General features: G+C 45.9%; 1 protein-coding gene across 1 annotated transcript in view; it reads left to right on the top strand.

Moving 5' to 3' along the window:
* Positions 1 to 22,659, top strand: part of ERBB3 (erb-b2 receptor tyrosine kinase 3) — a 78,200-nt gene that overhangs the window by 18,003 nt on the left and 37,538 nt on the right. Inside the window, exons 9-12 of the mRNA XM_084829773.1 lie at positions 2,148 to 2,199; positions 4,573 to 4,704; positions 8,541 to 8,692; positions 15,321 to 15,507. Of these exons, the coding sequence (XP_084685899.1) occupies positions 2,148 to 2,199; positions 4,573 to 4,704; positions 8,541 to 8,692; positions 15,321 to 15,507 (523 nt within the window). The remainder of the gene's footprint in view (positions 1 to 2,147; positions 2,200 to 4,572; positions 4,705 to 8,540; positions 8,693 to 15,320; positions 15,508 to 22,659) is intronic.

Here is a 22,659-nt window from a genome sequence, read left to right on the forward strand (position 1 = left end):
AAGGAAAAGGCTATCAATGGCTACTAGTCCTGATGGCTCTATGCTATCTCCAGTATCAGAGACAGTATGCCTATGTGCACCAGTTGCTGGGGAACATGGGCAGGAGGGTGCTGTTGCGCTCATGCTCTGCTTGTGGGTCCCAGTCGACAGCTGGTTGGCCACTGTGTGAACAGAATGCTGGACTAGATGGACCCTGGGTCTGATTCAGCAGGACTCTTCTGATGTTCTTAGGCTATTGTATTTTTGGCCCCACCCCTTTTGTCTTTGGCCCCAGCTATCACTATCACTGACATGTGGCCCCCAAGAGCTTCTCAAACATGGAATTTGGCCCTCAGGCTAAAAGATTTAGGATCTGGAAAAATGAAATAGAGGCGGCTGAGGACTTGGATAGATTTGGCCCTGACCTGATCCTGCAGCAAGACAGAGTTTCCATTTCCATTTTTTGTTACCTATTGAGAAGAAGTCTGTTGATTATTAGAGCCGTGTGTGTCTCCACAGTGGGGTTTTGAGTCATCTTTTGGGTAAATTGGGTAAATCTATCTGCTGAATTTGGTAGGATGCTTGTGTATCGGTTAGGATCTCTTGTGTAGACTTGTATGTTGCCCCCAGTCCCTAAGCCTTCCAGTAGCTCAAACCTCAGCTCTTACCTAAATCCGTGTGATTTCACCCAGGCTGGTGAATGTTGACTTCAAAATAAGACTGGTTTCCTCTCCTTCTCACCTTTGATGACCTCCCTCTGACTCCTCTTGGTCCCTGAAAACTACAGAATGAACTCAGCTCTAAATGTATGGATCACGGGTAGAGCCACAATCATTATATTGGATCTGGGAAGTCAGTAGATGACAAGCAGCTTCCTTTCCCTTTCTTTTTTAGTCATGGACGTGTGTATGAATACAATATCGATACTGAATTGTATGTTTTATACTGTAAGCCTCCTTGGGATGACTGCAGTCTTGAAAGGCGGCTAAGAAATGCATGAAACACACAAACTGAGGTAGGTTCCTGTTTGGGGCAGTAGTGGTTGTGGTAAACATCACTGCTTTGAACATTTATTCATGGAGGATAAGGCTATCAATAGCTACTAGTTCAGTATTGGAGGCAGTATCTGTATGCCTGTTGCTGGGGAACGCAAGCAGAATGGTGCTATTGCGCTCATGTCCTATACATGGGTTTCCCACTGGAGCATCTGGTTGGCCACTGTGGGAACAGAAGCCTGGACTAGATAGGCCTTTGGTCTGGTCCACAGGGCTCTTCTGATGCTCTTAAACCCATTCTTCCCAGACTTGAAAAACAGAATTACAGCTCCTCTGGAACAATGGGAGGGGCAAGGCAAAGACTCATCTAAGAAGACTTAAGATTATTGAAGTATATACAACATATTTAACATTTTGCAGTGCACCAATGGCCTTTTCTCCCAACTACTTCAGTCAATGTCTGGTGGCTGCAACATGGCACACTCATGCAGCAATGGTTGTGATTATCTGGTCAAAAAGTGGGTTGAGCATGGGTGGCATGCCAAATTAAGACTGTACAGTGCTTAAGGTTGGTTATGTAAGAACATTCAGTATGTGCTCAAATATTACCCTGGCGAGGTCCAGACGTTTCACTCACAGACACTGAAGGAATCCATGAGAGGGGTTGTGCAGCTTGATGAGGGGCTCTACATACATACCCCAGTCAGAATTCTCTCCTTATGTAGAAAATCTCTATGCACATACATCAGTACACATGTAGAGCACCTTCTCACATGTGCTAGATAGATGGGAATGGGGCTTGGCCTGCAACCTGCCCACATTGCATTGGGGCATGGGGGGGGTCATCTGAACTCACCTTTTGTTGTTTCAGTCCCTCTGTGGAGTCATGTAACTGATGGGGACAAGCAAGGGTTGTGCAGTTGGCATGGCTGGCTTTCTGTTCGGACCACCTGGGAGTGCCCTGGGTTACCTGACCTCTGCAGGATGCATGCTGTACCTCCACCATGCCCAATGGATCCAAACTAGGAGTGCAAGAAGAACCTTCTGTGCTGATTTAGAGAAAGGATGCCCTGGTCCTCAACCCCTGAGCCAGACAGCTCACAGTGAAAGCCAGGGCTCATGAGAGGGCAAAGTATGACTCCTTCTCACCTAAGATGGGTTTCTTTTTTCTAGCAAGAGTATGGATATATGTGGGGTTGTCATGACTCTTGTGGAGCCCCCTCGGGTATGGGAGCTCCCTGCTGTTATATGGTCCCATCCAAGTGAAATTGCCACTACTGGGAGCAGGTTTGGCATTGCACACACATCATGGGTCCAATAATTTCCCCTGTAAAAAGCAAACCTCAGGTGTCCTAATCTGGGTGGGAGCAGGGAGAGACTGTGCCTATGGCATGGGGGTAGGTGGGGGATGGTTCTTATCTCAGCCCAGGCGGAGACAAAACTGCTCCCCCCCACACACCACTGCTCAGCTCTGAGTCATGTCTGGGTCTTGAATAGAATAGCAGCCCTGCAAAGGACGTTCCTGTGACAGGGGGACAAAACACAGTGGTCCTGGCCTGTAGCCTTCTCCAGCTTCAAATCCACCAGTTGTCATTTCCTCCCTCCTAGCCCCCTCAGCCCAAGCTGTGTATGGATCCCAGAATCCACAGTCCAAGTACTTCCCTCTCCACACTCAAATCCATATTCGTACTTATTACACTGCAAGCCTAACTCAGAAGTAGGTTCCATTGGGTTCAGTGAGGTTTACTCCCAGGTAAATGGTTAGAAGACTGCAACCTTCATCTCTTATAGCTACTCATAGAACCCAGGAGTCCTGGCTCCTGACCTCCAGGGCTGAAGTCGGCGGGCAGGCGGGGCGTGTGTGCTTTGACAGGGGAGATGATTGAGGGGAGGTAAACCCTCCCTCCTTCCCTCCCTCCCTCCCTCCCGCACTTTCATGTCTCCCCTCTCCTCTTGCCCTGTTATCTCTTCAGGAAGGGCCTTGATATGTCTGGCTGTTGCCTGCCTCCCAGGCTGGAGCCACTGTCTGGACAGGGGAGAAGGGGGGTGGGGGTGGGGTATAGCTGCTAATGCCATCTCACCCTCTGCCTTTCTTGCCCATTGAGCAAAGAAGCTGCCAGCAGGATAGAGTATAGATGGGCTGGAATGGAGGCAGCATTCATGTCTCGTGGTAACAAACGGATCTAGACCCCTATTGGCAGTTCCTTGCCCTACCCCACTCCACAGTCATCTTGCAGCCCTTTGGTAGCTTAAGCCCACAGTATAAAGCACAGTAACAGCACTACATACATAGAAAGGCGGGGGGGGGGGGGTCAAGTAGTTTGCTGGTAGCTGGGATTGTGATTCTAATCTCAGCTCAAAGCAGGGCAGGTTCTAGAGCAGAGGTGGGAAACCTCAGGCGTGGGGGCCAAACGCGGCCCACCGGGGCTCCTCAGTTGGCCATGGCCCCTTCCTCTGGCCACACCTCCTTTCTTCCAACCACCAGTCATTTGGTTTCCTGCCTTTTGTGCAGTTTCCCCCTCACTTCTAAACGTCTGAAATGCCTCTCCACAGGGTTAGTTACTTGCAGGAAGAGCTTTAAGCTACAATATGCTGGTATTTATATTTTTTGTATTTTTGCCTTCCGCCTCATCCACCACTAGAAGGCAGCCCCTGAGAGCCTCTCAAAGTGTTGAGGCTGTCTAGGTAGAGTCTACTCTCAATTTGTGCAGGGCAGCAATGAGGTCTGGCCAGCGCTCTGGTTGAAGGGAGTGTGAGTCTGAGAACGCTCCCCTAGAATTCTCTGCAACGTGCAGGCGTAGCATAGAAGTTTTCTTGTCCGAGAAGTAAATGCGGAAAGGATTCCCTGAAGACAGCTCATTTACAAAGCCCCACCTTAGAGGACACAAGGTGTGAAAAGCAGGACTTCTGGGTTTCGTTGACTGGCAGTAGGGAGGGAATATCCCAATACAGGGAAGGAAGGAGTGGGAAGAGACTAATTCAGAGAGATCAGGGTTGAAGGCAAAGACTAAGCCACCATCTCAGCAGAAGACGTGAGGGGCTATGCTGACATGACAGCTCTGTTCCCCTCCCTCCAAGTAGTCTTGTGGCAGGATCCTTTTATGTCACTGCTAGGGTGGAGCGGTCAGTGAGACCTACAATTCCCTCCTGCACCACCCCACAGATAATCAACCCATTGTTGCCCAGGCAAGACATTGCCTGGGGCCATCCCTTCACAAAGGGGTCCAGGGAGTAGAGCAACCCCATCCTGGCACAATGAATTCCCTGTGTCCGCTCTTCCCTCCCCTTTCAGAGTTGGCAGGGCCTTTGGTGGCCATACCCAAAAGGCCTGACTCTTCTGTGCCTGCTGAGACACTTGCCTTGACTGATGGAGGGGAAAGATTTTGAACTTTACAGGAGCTGCCGGGAGAATCATTTAACGGATTTTTAATTACTGAATGGGTTTTTAAACCGCCTTTGAGTTAAACTGTGCCAGTGGGATCTTGCTTGCTCTCCTCATCCCACTGGAAATGCATGGCCAAAGTCATAATCAAACCTGTTCGCATTTTCAGCCAAATTGGCCGCAAGTGCATCTCTTTGCCCTTGCTCTCTGCCCCAGTACCTGAGCTGGGTATGCTGTGGCAAGCTGTGTGTGTCCAGGATGGCCAAAGTCCTGCTGTGTTCTGGTACAACATCGACCAACCCATGCTTTGGGCGGTTGATTGGCTGGAACTGTTGGTTGATTTGGATTGTTTGTTTGTGCCACACTTGGCAAAAGAAGCTGCCCATCCAGTTTGGTGATGTGTCAGTTTTGCGGCAATTGCAAAAGCCTCGTGGGCTTAGGAATGCTTGTGTTTAACCCCCATGACCTTTGCAGACACGGAGCAACTGTACACACCCAAGCAGGGGCCTCTGGAATGGCAGAAAACAGCAACGGTTCAACAGCTTGGAACCGAGAATTCTTTTTCTCCATCCCTCACTAAATTTTACATCCTGATGTGACTTTGCCCATATAATGCCTGATGCTCTGCAGGTGGGCTGGACTACAACTTCCATCATCCCTAGCCAGCATGAGTAGATAGAGCAGCCTTCCCCAACTTGGGCTCCTCCAGATGTTTTGAAGTTCAACTCCCAGAATCCCCTGGCAGCATGGCTCATGGTCAGGAATGTTGGGAGTTGCAGTTCTAAACATCTGGACAGCACCAGGTTGAGGAAGGCTGGGATCAGAGCACTGGGCTCGTACCAGGAACACTTGGCTCCAGATTGCTGTCTCTTAGCTGAAACTGCCTCATAGACTGGGTTTGCACGATCACGGAGGTAAAAGAAGCCATTGTGGCTTCTCCTCCCTCCCTGCACGTGTCACCCACTCCGCTTGTTTACATACAGTCAGGGCCAGAAATATTGGAACAAGGATAACTGTTTTGGCAGTTGGCCTCTGTACACCACCACATTGAAGTTGAAAGGAAACACACCCAGGTGGGAGCGAAATCAGGATTTTCAGCTGTAATTCAAGGGGTTTGACAAAAGTGGGGCACTAACCATTCAGGACATACAGCCAGTGGCATACCCCCCCCCATTGTTGGGGGCTCATAAATAATGGAACAAATGGCTGACAAGCGTCTGCATGGCCAGGTGTGGCCTGTATCCTGGGTACCCCATGACCAATCAAGCAGATAAAAGGCCTGGAGGTGGTTCTGAGTGTTACATTTGCATTTGGTAGCTGTTCACTGGAGCTCCCAACATGAGGTCCAAAGAGGTGTCCATGCGAGTGAAGGAGGCCATCGTTAGGCTGAGGAAACAACATAAACCCATCAGAGAGATAGCAAAAACAGTGGGAGTGGCCAGCACAACAGTTTGGAACATCCTGAAAAAGAAGGAATTAACTGGCAAGCACAGCAACAGCAAAAGGGCTGGCAGACCATGGAAGACCACTAAAGTGGATGACCGCAGCATTCTGCTCATGATGAAGAGGAACCCTTTCACAACATCTAGCCAGGTCAAGAACGCTCTTGAGGAGGGAGGCATGTCATTGTCAACATCTACAGTCAAGAGACGGCTTTATGAATGTAAATACAGAGGCTTCACAACAAGGTGCAAACCACTGGTAACGCTCAAGATTAGCCTTTGCCTAAAAAAGCCTGCCCAGTTCTGGAATAAGATTCTTTGGACTGATGAAACCAAGATTAACTTGTACCAGAATGATGGGAAGAGAAAAGTATGGAGAAGGAAAGGAACAGCTCATGATCCAAAGCATACCGCATCATCTGTCAAACACGGTGGAGGCAGTGTTATGGCATGGGCATGTATGGCTGCCAATGGAACTGGGTCACTGGTGTTTATTGATGACCTGACTGCTGATAAAAGCAGCAGGATGAATTCTGAAGTGTATAGGGCTATACTTTCTGCTCAGATTCAGCCAAATCGAATGCTGCCAAACTGATAGGACGCCACTTCATATCGCAGATAGATAATGACCCAAAACATACAGCAAAAGCTACCCAAGAGTTTCTCCAGGCAAAGAAGTGGGATGTTCTTCAATGGCCAAGCCAGTCACCTGATCTCAACCCACTAGAGCATGCTTTTCAGTTACTGAAGACAAGACTGAAGGCAGAAAGACCCACAAACAAGCAGCAGCTGAAGGCAGCTGCAGTAAAGGCCTGGCAAGGCATCTCGAGGGAGGAAACTCAGCATTTGGTCATGTCTGTGGGTTCCAGACTTCAGGCAGTCATTGACTGCAAAGGATTTTCATCCACGTATTAAAGGCGATCCTTGAGTTTGAAATGATGTGGTTTATTCCATTACTTATGAGCCACCAATGACGTGTGTGTGTGTATGCCACTGGCTGTCCTTCCTGAATGGTTAGTGCCCCACTTTTGTCACACCCCTTGAATTACAGCTGAAAGTCCTGACTTTGCTCCCATCTGGGTGTGTTTCCTTTCAACTTCAGTGTGGTGGGAAGTTTGCATAGAGGGGAAAGTAGAACCATGCCTACTAACTCTGTGCCTACACACATTCAACTTAACCTGTGAAAGGGCACACACACATGCGCACCAACTGTGCCCACATAGGCTCTGTATGTACAATCAGTGAGCCTTGGGTAAGCAGATTCTTGGATCACATGTACAGTTCGTGTGCCCATAGGCTCTTTCACAGATTATGCCATAGGTGGCTAGTTCAGCAGGCACAATCCTACTTCCCCTTCTATACATGTTCAGCATAATGTATGATAAGTCCAAAGGCTGACTAAACGCAAGTGTGTGAACAGCGCGGAAGCTAACTCATCAGCATGGATATCTGTGCAGCGGTTGTTTCAGCGCCATGACTGAGTTGCATATTAAACAGTGCGTAAATGCACCTACTAGGGTTTACTGTTCCTCAAAGAGAATGCAGAACAGTGAATAGACCCATGAGGGGGCTAATCTTGATCTAAGCCATCAGAGGCCTATCAAGCAACCTGTTTCCCTGTGACTTCAGCCCTATTACACCCTTCCTCTTACAATTAAGTTATTATGTGTCACTTCATCTGTGGGGGAAAAGCTGATTGCTTATTTACCTTTGGGGGTGGTGTTGGTGTTGTGTAGGCGCTCACAGTTGTCAGTCATTTGTCTGGCAGAATGCCATCTAGGTATGGGTGAGATTACTCAGTGGCGAGCAGCCAGGAACCAGGGCACCAGGGCGATTGGAATTTTTCACGCTCACTTCCTCGAGAAGTAAAATTAGTCAGTTGTGCCCATTTGTCTTCCAGTAGAACTTTCGTAGGCTCTCAGTCTGTTTCTCATTTTTATTATTTACAAACATGATTCTTTTTAATAAATGTTTTAAAATTTAAAATATAATCTATTTGATTTTCAGGAAATTTGGATTTTGAAATTCTATACTCTTTATCATAACACTGAAATGAAATTTGTGTTCCACAATCACTGGTGACAAAGTCCCCCTTTCTTGATGTTTAGCTCTGTATCCACATATAAGTCTTGACTGAGAGCTGTGTGCCTCAAAATGTTGGGGCCTTGTGTTTCTTGAATGGGAGCTCCACATTCCTCATGGCAAACATGTTTTGAAAGTAGTGGGAGGGGAAAGCTCAAAAAGAGTTGGTTGCATGGCATTGGGGTCAGCTTGTTCAGAAGAAGAAAAGTCAAAAATCCACTTGAATGGGACACACCTAAAGGAGCTCTTTGGATACTAGCCATAATTTCCGTTTTTGTTGTTTAATTAATTAATTAATTAATTAGTTCTATAACGCCCAATAACCGAAGCTCTCTAAGTAACAAAAATTAAAACCACAAAGTGCAGCATAAAACAATTGTTTTGAGGAACTAAACAGTATCTTACTGGTTCACACCTGATATTTGCCTCTGGCATGGCCTGGTGGGCGTTGTGGGTCAATCTGTGAAGCATTGATATGTGGACAGTCCTACTTATGATGGGGAGTAGCTTCCGAGGTCAGACGAGATCAGACGAGATCAGGCGCATCCAGCCCTTTGCTCAGAGTAGATTTGATCTTTCCTATTACAGATCAGCCACCAAACTGTACCCATAAGTGCTTAGCTGATGGCTTACACACCTCTTGCCTTTCTCTTGTTACAGTCTGTGCAGGCACCCTCAATGGACTCAGCGTGACAGGGGATGCCCAGCAACAATACCAGACACTACAGAAAAGGTACAGCAACTGCGAGATCGTCATGGGCAACCTCGAGATTGTGCTCATTGAACAAAACCAGGACCTGTCCTTCTTGCAGGTAACAAAGGGGATAGAAAAGAGATTAGTTGGTGTGTGCGCTGGGGGTGGGCGGCATGAAGGCATCAAGTTTGTGATGACAATCTTGCATAGTTTAGGTCTGTACACAAGAGCAAACAAAACAAAACCCAGCTAAGAGCAGCAGGGTGGTCCAATACAGAGAAGGAGATGGGAAAAGATGCTGGGTTGGATCCAGATCCATTATTCCTCCAGCAGAAGGATATCGCTTGTGGAAGGGGACTTTCATGTCCTCTGCTCCCCCATGCCATCTTCCAAAACTACTCTAGAAGGATTTGGCTCCAACCCTAGGTCATCCCTTAGCTCCTGTGTCATACTGTAACTCAGCCTGTAACTAAGCTTAAGCATGCTCAAGTAAAACAAATGCGTATTGCTTCCTTGTTTACCTTGGCTTCCCCTTCTTTTGTTGTTTCCCCTGTACCAAACTTTAGAGTGTAAGCTCCTTGGGGCAGGGCTCTTTTACTCTGTAAAGTGCCATGTGCACTGATGGTGTTATATTAACAACAGCAACAGCAACAGCAGCAAAGTACAAATAGATCTGGTGCAGGCATAATACTAGCTTCCCTGAAAACATAGGTTTGCAAATCAGGAGCTAACCTGATCAGTGCACACTTCCCCTTCCCCTGTGTGGAGCTATTTTCCTCCCCTTCCCTACCCAGAGTTAAACATGGCTTTGTATTACATGTTTCCTCATAAACCATGGTTTGTAGTAGGCTTGCAAAACCATGGTTCTGAATTCTACATTATTTGCATTACCATGTGCTGAATTTGTGCACATGTAAAATGGTTCATGCTGGGAAGGGAGGGGAGAAACCACTTTGGAGAGGGGTAGAGGAGGGGTTCATTCCTGAGCCTGGGTCCCAATTTGCAAACCATGGTTTGTAGGGAGCTGGTGTTATGACTACACCAGCCTTACGTGTGTTCCTTTTGCCAGCAGATTTGTGAAGCTAGCACAGAATCTTCTACTTATCACCCTGGGAATCTTGGCTTTCATCAGTTTACATATATAAGAATGTAACAAGGGCCTTGCTGCTTCAGATGAAGTCCAGCATCAGTGATCAGCCAAATGCCTCTGGAAATTCACAAAGAGGCATGATAGGAATAGCCAATCCTCCTTGTTTATTCGCAGCTGCTGATAATCCATGGCATGCTGCATTTGGAGGCTACCTGTTGTGGCTAATAGTTGTTGACAGTCCTATTCTCCATGAAGATTCTAGCTCTCATGGTTATAGAGTAATGCCTGAAAATCTACATACCTTTCTTCCTGTTGCCCCCTGCTCTATTTTTATTCCCCTTTAAACAAAAAACAAAAAAACACCTGAATCATGAGACGAATGGGTTTACTTAATGTAAATAACTTAGATTCATGATATATCAATGATATATTGTAATGATATATGAGGAAATGCTATCTTAAGCATGTTTACCCAGATGTCATTTTACCGTACTCAACAGGGCTTACTCTCTAGTAAATATGTTTCGGATTGCAGCCTTCATTTGCATAATTTAATCAGATCTCGACATCTGAGTTTCCTGGTTGCAATATTTGGGGTGGTAGTGCAAAAATATACAGTTTTGAGTATAGGAGTGGCCATAGATGGAGTACAGGGTGGAAGACCAAACATGCCCCAAAGTGCAGAATGGAAAGTGGATTTGTTGTTGTGGCTTGAAGGCTGTGATGCAAGCAACATGGCTGAGCTGGTAAGGCACCCTCGTCTGTCTTTCTTCTTTGGCTCTTGCCCCATCCCACTAGTGTGAAGAACTCTGCTGGTAGCTTTTTCTTTTCTTCACCTGCTTCCAGATTTCCTGCCAGACAGGGCCCTGCCCTGACTTGCTCTCTGTGGGCACCAGGTGGGTAGACAGCACATGTGGCACCTAGTTTCTGTCTTGGCAAAGAGCCAGAGTGGAGGGTTTTGCCATGTTGGGCTCTTCAGGTGGGGAGCAGTAGGTAAGTGCCAACACTGAGGGAGGTATGGAACAGTGCCGCTAATTGTGTTGTTGGGATCAGTGGGGTTTGCATTTTGGGGATGAGTAAAAGCTAGGCTATCCCTGGGTGGTATTGATTTTTAATATATCTGGCCCAAGGTTTCTGTGCTGGGGTAATTTCCTTCAGTTCACACTCGAAGCAGTGGAACTTTGGATTCTGCACCCCCCGCCCACTGCTCAAAGGAGAAGCTGGAAGGCTGAGTAGGCCCTATGATACAATAATCTAGACTGAGCCTGCCCATGGTATGTGGGATCCATGCCATCACGAGTGGGAAGGATCCTTTATAATGTGATTGTACAAATGGGGCCTACTTATCAGAGCCAGAATTAACTTTCCTCTGTCCTGTGACAGGGTGAAGTGTCAACAACTAGCTCACTGGTGGTGCTTCAAGACAGAGGGCTTCTAGCGCTACCAGTCTAAAGGCATTGTGCTGCTAAAAATCCTCCTTAACAGATTGTGTATGTGTGTGTGTCTGTGTGGAAAGAAAAAAAGATGCAAGAAGGGGTGGAAAAGCACAGGAAGGCTACAAGTTGAAGATGATGTCTAGACCTGTGGTGAAATTCCACGAAACAAGACAGAGCAATTGCACAATAAAAGCCTCATCTGGAAGCACTGAGTGTGTTTTCTGAAGTCAAATGGGCCTTTCCCTGTCCATTCACTCTTCCACAGCAGGAGCCTTTTTTCTGAGGGTCACTTCCATTTGAGAAAGAGAAAGAAGCTTATTCGGTGTGATGGGTAACAACCAAATGGAGGCATTCTGGCAAACAACAGTTCCACAATTGAAATGATATCATGGCCATGGGGAGGTCACAGGCTTTACATGTTTTGTCATCCTGATGATAGAAAAATTAGGAGCATCTTCTCGGAAAGGTCATATCCTATGGTAACCAGCTCCTGATTCAAGCAGTGGCACATAATTAACCTATAGAACTCATTCAATCATTCAATCATTAATTTATTATATTTCTATACTGCCCCGTAGCCGAAGCTCTCATGATACTGCAATGCCCGCAAGACGTTGTTATGGCTGTTGCTTCAGGCTCTGACATTCTAATAGGAAGCCCCCATGTTCAGAGAGTTTACATATCTGGAGTATCAGATGTTGGACATTAACACGTGTTAGCTAATTGCTGTCATTCCACTAGTGAACTTTTCTGTGTTCTCTGAACTTCTCTGTGGCTGGTGACTGTAAGCAGGCAGAATGTCAGATGATTATTAGTGAGTCCCACTATGGCAATTCTCATATGCTTTGGGAAAATGGACCTGCTTGACTTACGGCAGAGGTGGGCAACTTGGGGCCCTCTAAATGTTTTGGCCCACAACTCCCATCAGCCCTAGCCGGCATAGCCAGTGGTGAGAGCTGGTGGGAGTTGTAGGCCAAAACATCTGGAGGGCCACAAGTTGCCCACCCTTAACTTTGGGCCAATCTAGGTTTGCAGATGTTTTACTAAACTATGCTTGCCCATTTTCCTATAGAGCAGGGTTATATCAAAATTAGTCCCAGGAGAAGGGAATGAAACCCGCCCCTCCTGCACCTTACCTTGTTGCATTCATATGCTTTAGGCCTTCCCTCCTCCCAGCGTAGCTCTGATATCCAAAGTAAGGTGGTGGTAGTGGTGGTGGTGGGGATAGGCTTTTAAAGCATCTTAAGGTGCAGGAGAGGGGCAGGCTTTGCTCTCTCTTTCCATTTCATTCATTTGGGTATAAAAAGTAGAGCCTCTGCTTTATAGGTAAATGGGGAAGCATGTGTTTTAATACACATGCACTCATACAGTTTGCCCCTTAGGCTAACCTCTTGTGAACATTAAAAGATCTCTGCTTTGACCTTTCTAATGCAAAGTAGCAGGAATCTGGCTAGCTGCAGAAGACTTCCTGGAAGGGTTTTACCTCAGTAACATAATTCAGGGAGATGAGCATCATTAAGGCTAAACTCTTTTAACAAGTATGAATTTGGTGAGTGTGGACTGGAATTTGATAGTTTTTTTTGTTAATCCAGAGGGGAGTAAATATTAGCTAGTGGCAATGAGAGACAGAGAGAGAGAACATAGAAAACATTTCTGCTCTAATGCCTTACACACAGAGACATGGAATATATATATATAGTCAGGGCCAGAAATATTGGAACAAGGATAACTGTTTTGGCAGTTGGCCTCTGTACACCACCACATTGAAGTTGAAACACACCCAGATGGGAGTGAAGTCAGGACTTCCAGCTGTAATTCAAGGGGCTAGACAAAAGTGGGACACTAACCATTCAGGAAGGACAGCCAGTGGCATACACACACACACATCATTGGGAGCTCATAAGTAATGGAACGAATGGCTGACAAGCAGCTGCATGGCCAGGTGTGGCCTGTTTCCTGGGTATCCCATGACCAATCAGGCAGATAAAAGGCCTGGAGGTGGTTCTGAGTGTTACATTTGCATTTGGTAGCTGTTCACTGGAGCTCCCAACATGAGGTCCAAAGAGGTGTCCATGCGAGTGAAGGAGGCCATCGTTAGGCTGAGGAAACAACATAAACCCATCAGAGAGATAGCAAAAACAGTGGGAGCGGCCAGCACAACAGTTTGGAACATCCTGAAAAAGAAGGAATTAACTTGGCAAGCCCAGCAACAGCAAAAGGGCTGGAAGACCACGGAAGACCACTAAAGGGATGACCACAGAATTCTGCTCATGGTGAAGAGGAACCCTTTCACAACATCTAGCCAGGTCAAGAACGCTCTTGGGGAGGGAGGGATATCATTGTCAACATCTGCAGTCAAGAGATGGCTTTATGAATGTAACTACAGAGGCTTCACAACAAGGTGCAAACCACTGGTAAAGCTCAAGAACAGGCAGGCCAGATTAGTCTTTGCCAGCAAACACCTAAAAAAACCTGCCCAGTTCTGGAATAAGATTCTTTGGACTGATGAAACCAAGATCAACTTGTACCAGAATGATGGGAAGAGAAAAGTATGGAGAAGGAAAGGAACAGCTCATGATCCAAAGCATACCACATCATCTGTCAAACACGGTGGAGGCAGTGTTATGGCATGGGCATGTATGGCTGCCAATGGAACTGGGTCACTGGTGTTTATTGATGACCTGACTGCTGATAAAAGCAGCAGGATGAATTCTGAAGTGTATAGGGCTCAGATTCAGCCAAATCGAATGCTGCCAAACTGATAGGATGCTGCTTCATATTGCAGATGGATAATGACCCAAAACATACAGCAAAAGCTACCCAAGAGTTTCTCCAGGCAAAGAAGTGGGATGTTCTTCAATGGCCAAGTCAGTCACCTGATCTCCACCCAACAGAGCATGCTTTTCAGTTACTGAAGACAAGACTGAAGGCAAAAAGACCCACAAACAAGCAGCAGCTGAAGGCAGCTGCAGTAAAGGCCTGGCAAAGCATCTCGAGGGAGGAAACTCAGCATTTGGTCATGTCCATGGGTTCCAGACTTCAGGCAGTCATTGACTGCCAAGGATTTTCACCCAGGTATTAAAGGCGTTCCTTAAGTCTGAAATGATGTTGTTTTGTTCCATTGCTTATGAGCCACCAACGACGGGTGTGTGTGTATGCCACTGGCTGTCCTTCCTGAATGGTTAGTGCCCAACTTTTGTCAAACCCCTTGAATTGCAGCTGAAAGTCCTGACTTCGCTCCCATCTGGGTGTGTTTCCTTTCAACTTCAATGTGGTGGTGTACAGAGGCCAACTGCCAGAACAGTTCCTTGTTCCAATATTTCTGGCCCTCACTGTATATTCTTATCAAAGATTCTAACAGATGTCTCATTGCAAAGCAATGAGTACAGCAGAGTCTGATCCAACAAAAAAGACAGAGATAATTAAATACAGTAATGGTTGCTGCTGTAAACTTTATGAATAATGCAAATAAGAGACTGGGAATGTGCAACAAAAGAATTCTGCTTGAGTTGTGCAACTTTTAGGGTGGGCGTACACCTGATGGAGGCAGACCTGTGTCTTTAAGCATAGATTGCCTCCAAACAGCATTAAAGCAGGAGGGGTGACGGAGGGCAAATTATAGCAAGCAGCAAGTAGGCAAAATTCTTCCTCTGACCCCCACCCAGCTATATCTCAGAGCTGCATTCATTTCTAGACAGAGCTGGCTGAGAAAAAAGTGGCTGGTGGTTGTAGTGGAAGTTCTACACCTCTCTCTTGCCTGTCAAGATGGTGCTGGAAATCACCAACCCCGCCACTTTACTGCCATTTGGCAGTGAGTGACCCATGTTTGAAGACACGGGTCTGCTGCAAGCACACTGAGTTTCACTCTTAAATCAGTATAAAATGGCTGCCCTGCTCTAGGTTTCTGTTCCTTGCTGGAGTTTTCAAGAAATGCTTCCCTCATACAACCACTTGTGGAACACTTTGGCTCCTACTTTGAATTGTGGTGATTACAAATACAGCTTGTTTTTCCATCTGCCATCAAATGAGGAAGAGGCAGGAGAAAACGAATGACATGGAAGGAACATGGGTTCTCCTCTCCCACCAAGGCCTGGAATCCCAAGCTGTAGCCTGTTCTGAGTGGTGACATGATCCATTACAAACATTACTAGCTGTGCAATTTGATAATGACTGGGGTGGATGTTTTAATGTCTCTTATGTTTTCCCCTGATTCTTCCCAGACTATCCGAGAAGTGACTGGCTATGTTTTGATTGCTATGAATTACTTCACATACTTGCCACTGCAGAACCTGCGCATCGTGCGAGGGACCCAGTACTATGAAGACAAGTATGCACTCTTCATCATGCTTAACTATGAACCAAACGTCACATATGCCCTACGCCGGCTAGGCTTCAACCAGCTCACGGGTGAGTTGATGGTGGCCTTATGCTAACCAGCCAGCATTCCTGTAGTGCAGGGGTGTTGAACCTCAGGCCTGTGGACCAAATCTGCCCCACCTGGGGTCACAATCCTGCCCTCCAGGTTTCACCAGTTGGCTGCACCCCTTCCTCCGGCCCAATCCCCTTTTCCCCATCCGCTGATAGTTTTGCAGGTTTCCAGCTCTTGCAGCTTTTCCCCCATTCCAAAAGATTGAAGTGCCTCCCCTAAACCTTCATTACTGGCAGTAAGTGCTGTAGGTTACAATATGCTGGTATTTTGGGGCCCAACCCTTTTGTCCCATTGCCTTTTGCCTTCAGCCACACCCACTGCTGGAATCAGGCCTCTGAGAGCTTCCTGGAAATTGAATTCAGTTCGTCTCCCTTGCTATAGTGGTCTGTACTGCTTCCTTTCCAGTGTGGAACAGTTTTAGTAGATAACAGTTAGCAGCGTTATAGCATTAAATGAGCCTGGTTAAAATGGTCCCTGGGCTGGAAAGAATGAATATACTGAGAGTGCTTTGCTCTCCACTACTCTGAACATAGCCAGGGCATGCCTTAAGCATTTGGGCATCGGATTGTGTTTCTTCATTTCTTCCTGCAAGCTACCAGGACCTAGCTGTGCTGTGATGTCCCACTTCCTCCTGCTGTTGGGTGGCATGACCAAGTCTGTTTTCAGTGCTAAGGTTCAACCTTGGGCACCCAAAGTAATGCTAAAGCATATTTCTTGAGCTAGTGTAGGTTGCCTTGTTTTGCTGACTAAGCACAACCAGCCCCTTCAATACATGTGGGATCTGAAGAGAAAGATTTTCAGAGTGGAGGTATGACACTGAGGCAGGATTGAGCATCCTGGGCATTTGCTGTGGTGATGTTTGGTGTTTGTACTCACACCGCTTCTACAAAAAACCATGTAGGCATCTATGCTCTGGTTATTTCCCTCAGCCCTGGATCAATTTTGAAGTAATAATAAAAAGGGTGCTTTTCATCATGTGGCAAGTGTCCTTCTCTCACTGCTCAGTAGCCACAGTCTGGCTGTCTTGATCTGAGATTGGGGGCAGGGGACCTGCCGCCAGATGAAGTAATGATTCAGGTTGTCTGATACCTTACATTTCTGAAGCTGAGTGAATGACAGGAAATGGAATGCTTTCTTCCCACTTACAATTATAAGCTTCTTTAGACATCCAACTCTAGCCCTAATCAGAAATAGTATATGATGCTGGATGGACCATTGTGTTCTTGTTGCATATCTATCCCCTGAACTGCTCCCTGTGGGCAAGACTGGGACATGGGAGCAGAGAGCTGGCATATGTGGGACACTGGGGCTGTTACTGGGTGGAGCGTGATGGCTCAGTGAATAAATAAGATGACTTCAGCAACTGTCACCTTGAGAAAGAAAACACATTCCACTGCTGAGATCTTACACCATCAGTCCTAGCAATCATCACAAGGTATTTAGCTTTTGGGGACCTTCCACATAACACAATCCCAGTTAATTCCTGGTCTAAACTTACTCCATTATGTTTTGTTTCAAAAGGATACATGGGGAACTCCCTAGCAGCTGGTTCTGAAATGTTAATTAATTCATTTTAAAAAATCAACATGCCTTTTTGTGATTCAAATTTATCTAGTTCTTACTTCTATGTAATTTGGGTGTATTGTTCTACCTGCTTTCCCTGAATTAAGGAGTCCAATAGAGTCCATGGCTTCCTTACTATAAATGTATTAGAATCTAACATCTCAGTCTCATAACACTGACTTTGTTAAGATCTATTATCTAATAAGTAGATGACAGATCTTAATAAAGCCAATGTTATGGGGAAGAGCCGTCAGGTCCCAATTAGAATTAGTGATAGGAGCATAAGAAGAGTCCTGCTGGATCAAACCAAAGGTCCATTTAGTCCAGCATCCTATTTCCCATGGTGGTGGCTAACCAGCTGCCTGCAATAGTCCTCTCCCATTGTACTCAAGAGGAATACTGCTTCTGAACCTGAAGATCCCATATAGCCATCATGACTAGTAGCCATTGATAGCCTTCTCCTCTATGAATTTGTCTAACCCCCTTTTAAAGACATCCAAGTTGGTGGCCATCACTGCATCTTCTGGCAGCATGTTATATAAATAAATTATGTGTTGTGTGAAGAAGTATTTGCTTTTGTCTGTCCTGAATCTCCTGCCAGTCAGTTTCATTGGATGTCCCTGAGTCCTGGTATTATGAGAGAGGAAGAAAAAAAAAATCTCCTAGGGTGCAATCCTATGCATATTTAGACAGAAAAAGTCATACTACTCCCAGCTTTCCCCAGCCAGGCCTTTTTTCTGTCTAAACATGCATAGGATTGCACCCTTATTCACTTTGTCTAAACCGTATTATTTTAGAATGAGAGGAGCCATTGGGAAAATATCCCTTGGCTTGCCAAAGGCACAGCCACGGATCTTAGTAGCTTAAATAAAGGGACAGGATGTGGCCTGAAAACAAGATCTGAAGAAATTCTGTCAGGAATAGAATGATGGTTGATCCTCATGTGTTAAAATGGAAACCATCAATAGGTGAGTGGTTGCTAGGCTGGTGGCAGTAGATGATGTGGACAATATGGCACAAAGATCTTAGTGTATGTGGCAATATGACTTATTTCTACCTCCCCAAACCTAGTGCCCTCCAGGTGTGTTGTACTACAACTGCCATCATCCCAAACCAGCATTACCATGATGGCTGGGGATAGTGGGGATTATCAACACATCTGGAGCAGAGATTTATTGGTTAGGGGTGCAAGCCCTTATTTAACAAGGGCCCTGTGTTGTAGTGGATTGAGTGCTAGACTTGTACAAGGGAGAAACTAGTGCAGAGTAGTGGTTACTGTTGCACATGGGTCAGTAGACCACAGTTCAGATGCCTGCTCAGCCATGAAGTTCCCTGGGTGACTTTGGCTGATCAATATTTCTCAGTCAATCCTGCTTAACTCGACTGATTGTTGTGAGGATAACAGGGGATAATTGCATGAACGCTGCTCTGAAGGGTGGCATTCAAATGCGAAAAAAGAATAAAAATAATATTTTCAAGACAAAATTATTATGATTTTTAAAAGTTTAAGAAACAAGCTTTACAAATGGTTCCTCCGTTATTGTAATCTGTGCAGTTGACTTCTGAACTTTATTCAGAAAAAAATAGTAGCTTCAATTTCTTAAAGTAGGATGAAGGAAGAGCCCCTCCCCCCATCACCCTTGCACTAGTTGTCAGTAAGGGCCTATCCACACAATATGCTTACACCGGTCAAAATGTTATGGGTTGCCTCCTCCCCAGGGAACTCTGTGAGTTGTAGCTTTGTAATGAGAGTTTGGCTGTCTATCAGAGAATACCTAGCACCTTCACCTAGAGTTCATAGGGTTCGCTGATGGAAGCTGTAACAATTACGCAGTGCAGACGTGCCCCTTACTTGTGACTTTTGGGCACTTGCCTTAGCATCTGTCGCTAGCCCTCTTCACCGTTATATTTTGTAGGGAAGGGGAACAGAAGGATGAAAGGCAGTATAATTAGACCATAGGGTTTGTATCAACAGTATGATATGCAAGAAGGATTTTGAAGTGTCTATTTTTAAAGTAAATATTAAATGTATTAGTAATCTCAGCTATATTGAATGAGTCTAGAGGTTTGAAATGGTGGGCACAGAGTCTCAGTCTTGATCTAAGGCTCTTTCATCCTTCAATAGCAACATTCAGCCATTGGCTACAGATCAAACCAGATCTTGGATGGTTCATCTCTACACTGAACAACAGCCTGATCTTATGGAGCTGCCAGACAGAATTAACCCTTTAGGCAGAGTCTCCTTGGCTGTATTCTCTTGGATCTTGGAATACATCTTCTAGCAGTAGCTCCTGCACAGTCCTGAGTCTAAGATCCCCAAGAGGCCAGGATTTCTTCCTTCTGGTCACTTACCAGACTAGGATGATGGAACATCAGATGAAATGTGTATTAAGAAAGAATGAACAAAAGGAAGGAAGGAAGGTGCCCTTCAGAAGTGGCATTTACATACTTTTAAAGGTACTCTGTCCTTATATTGATTGTTCTAAAGCGGATTCTAATTGGAAGAGAAATGCGGTCTGTACATGCTCAAGCCCTATTCAGGCGTCTGTATGTGGATAAAACAAATGGGTGAGGAGACGGAGTGCTCCAGCCCAGTGGAGGCTGGTGGCTCCGATGTCAATGGGGTAGTGAATCCACTCCGGGTTTCAATCAGAACCAGTCAGAGCTCTAAAAGAGCTCTAAAACAGCTACCCAAGGTGCAAAGCTTCGCACCTTGGATAGCTCCTTTAGGGTTCTGACTGGTTCTGACTGAAACCGTGAGCACATTCAGAGCCACCTGTTTCCACCGCTCCAGCCCCCCGCCCCATCACGTCTGTTGCCCTCAATGCGTGGAGGGCAACACCAAAGAGGAGAGCCTCTTGTAACCGTGGGGTTCTCCATGCAAGCCAGAATGTGGATTTTTCAGCATTCTGGCTCACGTGGAGAGCCTCCACGGACAAAGGAGGCTCTCCTCTTCAGACTCTTGCCCTCCATGAGTTGATGGTGAAAACCCGACAAAGGAGAGTGGCAGGGCTGGAGTGCTTCTTCTCCTCATGCATTTGCTTTATCCACATATAGAACAGAGCCTGAATAGAGGCCCACAGATTAAGGTGACAAGACTTTTGAGAACAAACATGGCAATCCTATGAGAATCTAAACTTTCATTGTTAACTCGTAAGACTGAGAAGGCCTAAATCCACAAGGGAGCTCAGAAGGATTCTGTGAAGTTGGGGGCTGGGGCTTTAGTGCCCTGTGCTGGGGGCTTCAGTGACCTTTTATTCTATGTCCAGTATAAAATTTCACTTTCCCCTCTCTGCTTGTGCAGCACTGTAGATTACACAGAACCCTGGGAAAAATAAGCTTTCAGTGTTTCAACAGTAGAATGTGACAAGCTCTCTTTATACACCATCACCCGGCCAATTTGCAGTGTCTCAGAGAGAGGTTGGTGCTGCCAGTCTATGGTGGCAACCCTAATAAAATGACAGCTTCACAATGAGGACAGAAAACATCCTTGTTTAATTCCCATCAGCCACTGATCCAAAGATTCTAACTGGCAACCTGCAGCTCTACTCCTCTGTTGCCAAGCCTCTGAACTTCTGATTGTATCAGAGAGAACAGCTTCGCCCTCTGATCTGGGGGTGAAAGTTCAATCAACCGAAAGAATGTATGGAACCACTTAGCCAATTAGCTCTCAGGATTAACATAACTGCCACTTTATCAGTTCCAAGAAGCAGGTTTATGGGCCAATCATACCACTCTGCCCTTTAACTGGCTGGGCCTGAAGTTGTACAACAGGTTAGAGACTTATGCACAGCTTGGGTTGGAGTCCCTGCTCAAGGTCAACTCCAATTGCAGTGGAGAAAATGGAATTAGCTGAGGAAATGGTGTTGCTGTGGGGGGACCTACGCAGTTTTGGACTGTAGGAAGCAGGACTGCGCCAACTCAACTGGCTGTGAGATGCAACTGCCACAGCTCTTCCCACTTCTCACTTAAGAACATTTTTTTAAAAAATCCATTATGAAAGATTGCTGGGATTATCTTGCAAGGGAAGGAATAGGCAGAAGGGGAAGGAAAACTCGCAGCGGTGGATGTTCGCCTTGCTTGGGGCTTGGAATAGCGACCTGAGTGTGCCCTAGTGTCGTGCTGATGGTTCGAAAACCAGCACGTTATGCCAGGTCTGTTAAGGGCTGCCCAGATGCTTGCAGTTTTCGTTTGACTGCAGTGCACAGTGGCAGGAATTGTTCTGGAAAAGGCATGCAGCTTTGCACCCAGGATGTCTCAACAGCGACATTGGGAGCCCAGCTGTGTCGATTATGCCACCTAGGCAGGTCTATCGATTCTGCCTACAATCAGTAGAGGAGCAGAGCAGGCCAAGGGATTCAGTGGGCTGTCTGTCAGAGCATTTCCAATGCCCAGAATACGCTGCATGCCTCTGACACAGCAAGGGCTCTTTTGTGTCCTTCATTGGCTAGTCAGATGACCAAAACCCACAAGCCCTGTTTCAGACATTGTAAAGCATGTCTTTGAAAGGCATTTCAGGAGAATTCCTTCAGCGCAAATCTCAGTTATTTTCCAGAACCCATTGTCACAATATAGTGCTTGTGCTTTGACCTGCTTTCTCATCCACTACACTTGACTTCCTGTCCAGATTTGGGAACCATAAGAAACCTCAGATTTAGTTGGTTGCCGTATTGGAGTAATTATGATGCTGAAGGTGCTACAAATTGTATTTATGTATTTCAAATATTTCTGGGCTGCTTTTCAGGGCATTGTCATCCCAAGGCAGCTGACACAATAAAGTCCCATACAGTAAAAATTCATACGGTGATAAAACAGCAAAAATTCATAAAATCAACAAACACCAGCAATAAAACATCTAGCCTAGACAGTACTAAAATTTAAAACAGAAGTGTACCTAAAGACACAGAAGAGTCCAATAAAACATGATCAGGAAAAAGCCAGAGAAAACAAGTATTCAAGGACTTCCTAAAAGCTTGCAGTGATTTTTATTTTTTATTGTATTTCTTTAAAATATTTCTTGGCTGCCTTTCAGGGCAGAAGCCCTTCCAAGGTGGCTTCCAGTAATAAAATACATAAAACATTTAAAATATTAAAAGTAATAAAAACATAAAAACAACAAAAGCCAACAATAAAAACAGCAACAGTGTTAACAGCAGTAGCAGCAACAAATGATGGGTCCTACTGGACCCCTGATGGCAACCCACTCCAGAGGGGACACTGTGGAAAAGGCCCTGACTTGTGTACTAGTCCATTTAACTGCCCTTAAAGGTGGGCAAATGAGAAGGGCCTGTGTTGCTGATCTTAAAGTGTGGGCAGACTTGTGAGTGAAGGCGGTGTTCACTGTGGTGATTCACACTTTACGTGGTAGACAAACTTACTGCTTATCTCCTGAGTGTCTCCTAGTGATAATATTAAAAAGGAAAATGTGTGTCTACCATGTGTTCCCCTTCTGTTTAGGCAAGCGGCCCAGTAGAGAAAGAGTGATTTATATATGGAAATAATCTCTGCTCATGGTTCCCCATGCCGGATCAACTCCTGCTTGTACTGCACAGGATACAAAATATCTG

The sequence above is a fragment of the Heloderma suspectum genome, chromosome 2 (genome assembly GCF_057233095.1).
Source record: "Heloderma suspectum isolate Gila_16-S chromosome 2, 16-S_ref, whole genome shotgun sequence".
NCBI lineage: Eukaryota > Metazoa > Chordata > Lepidosauria > Squamata > Helodermatidae > Heloderma > Heloderma suspectum.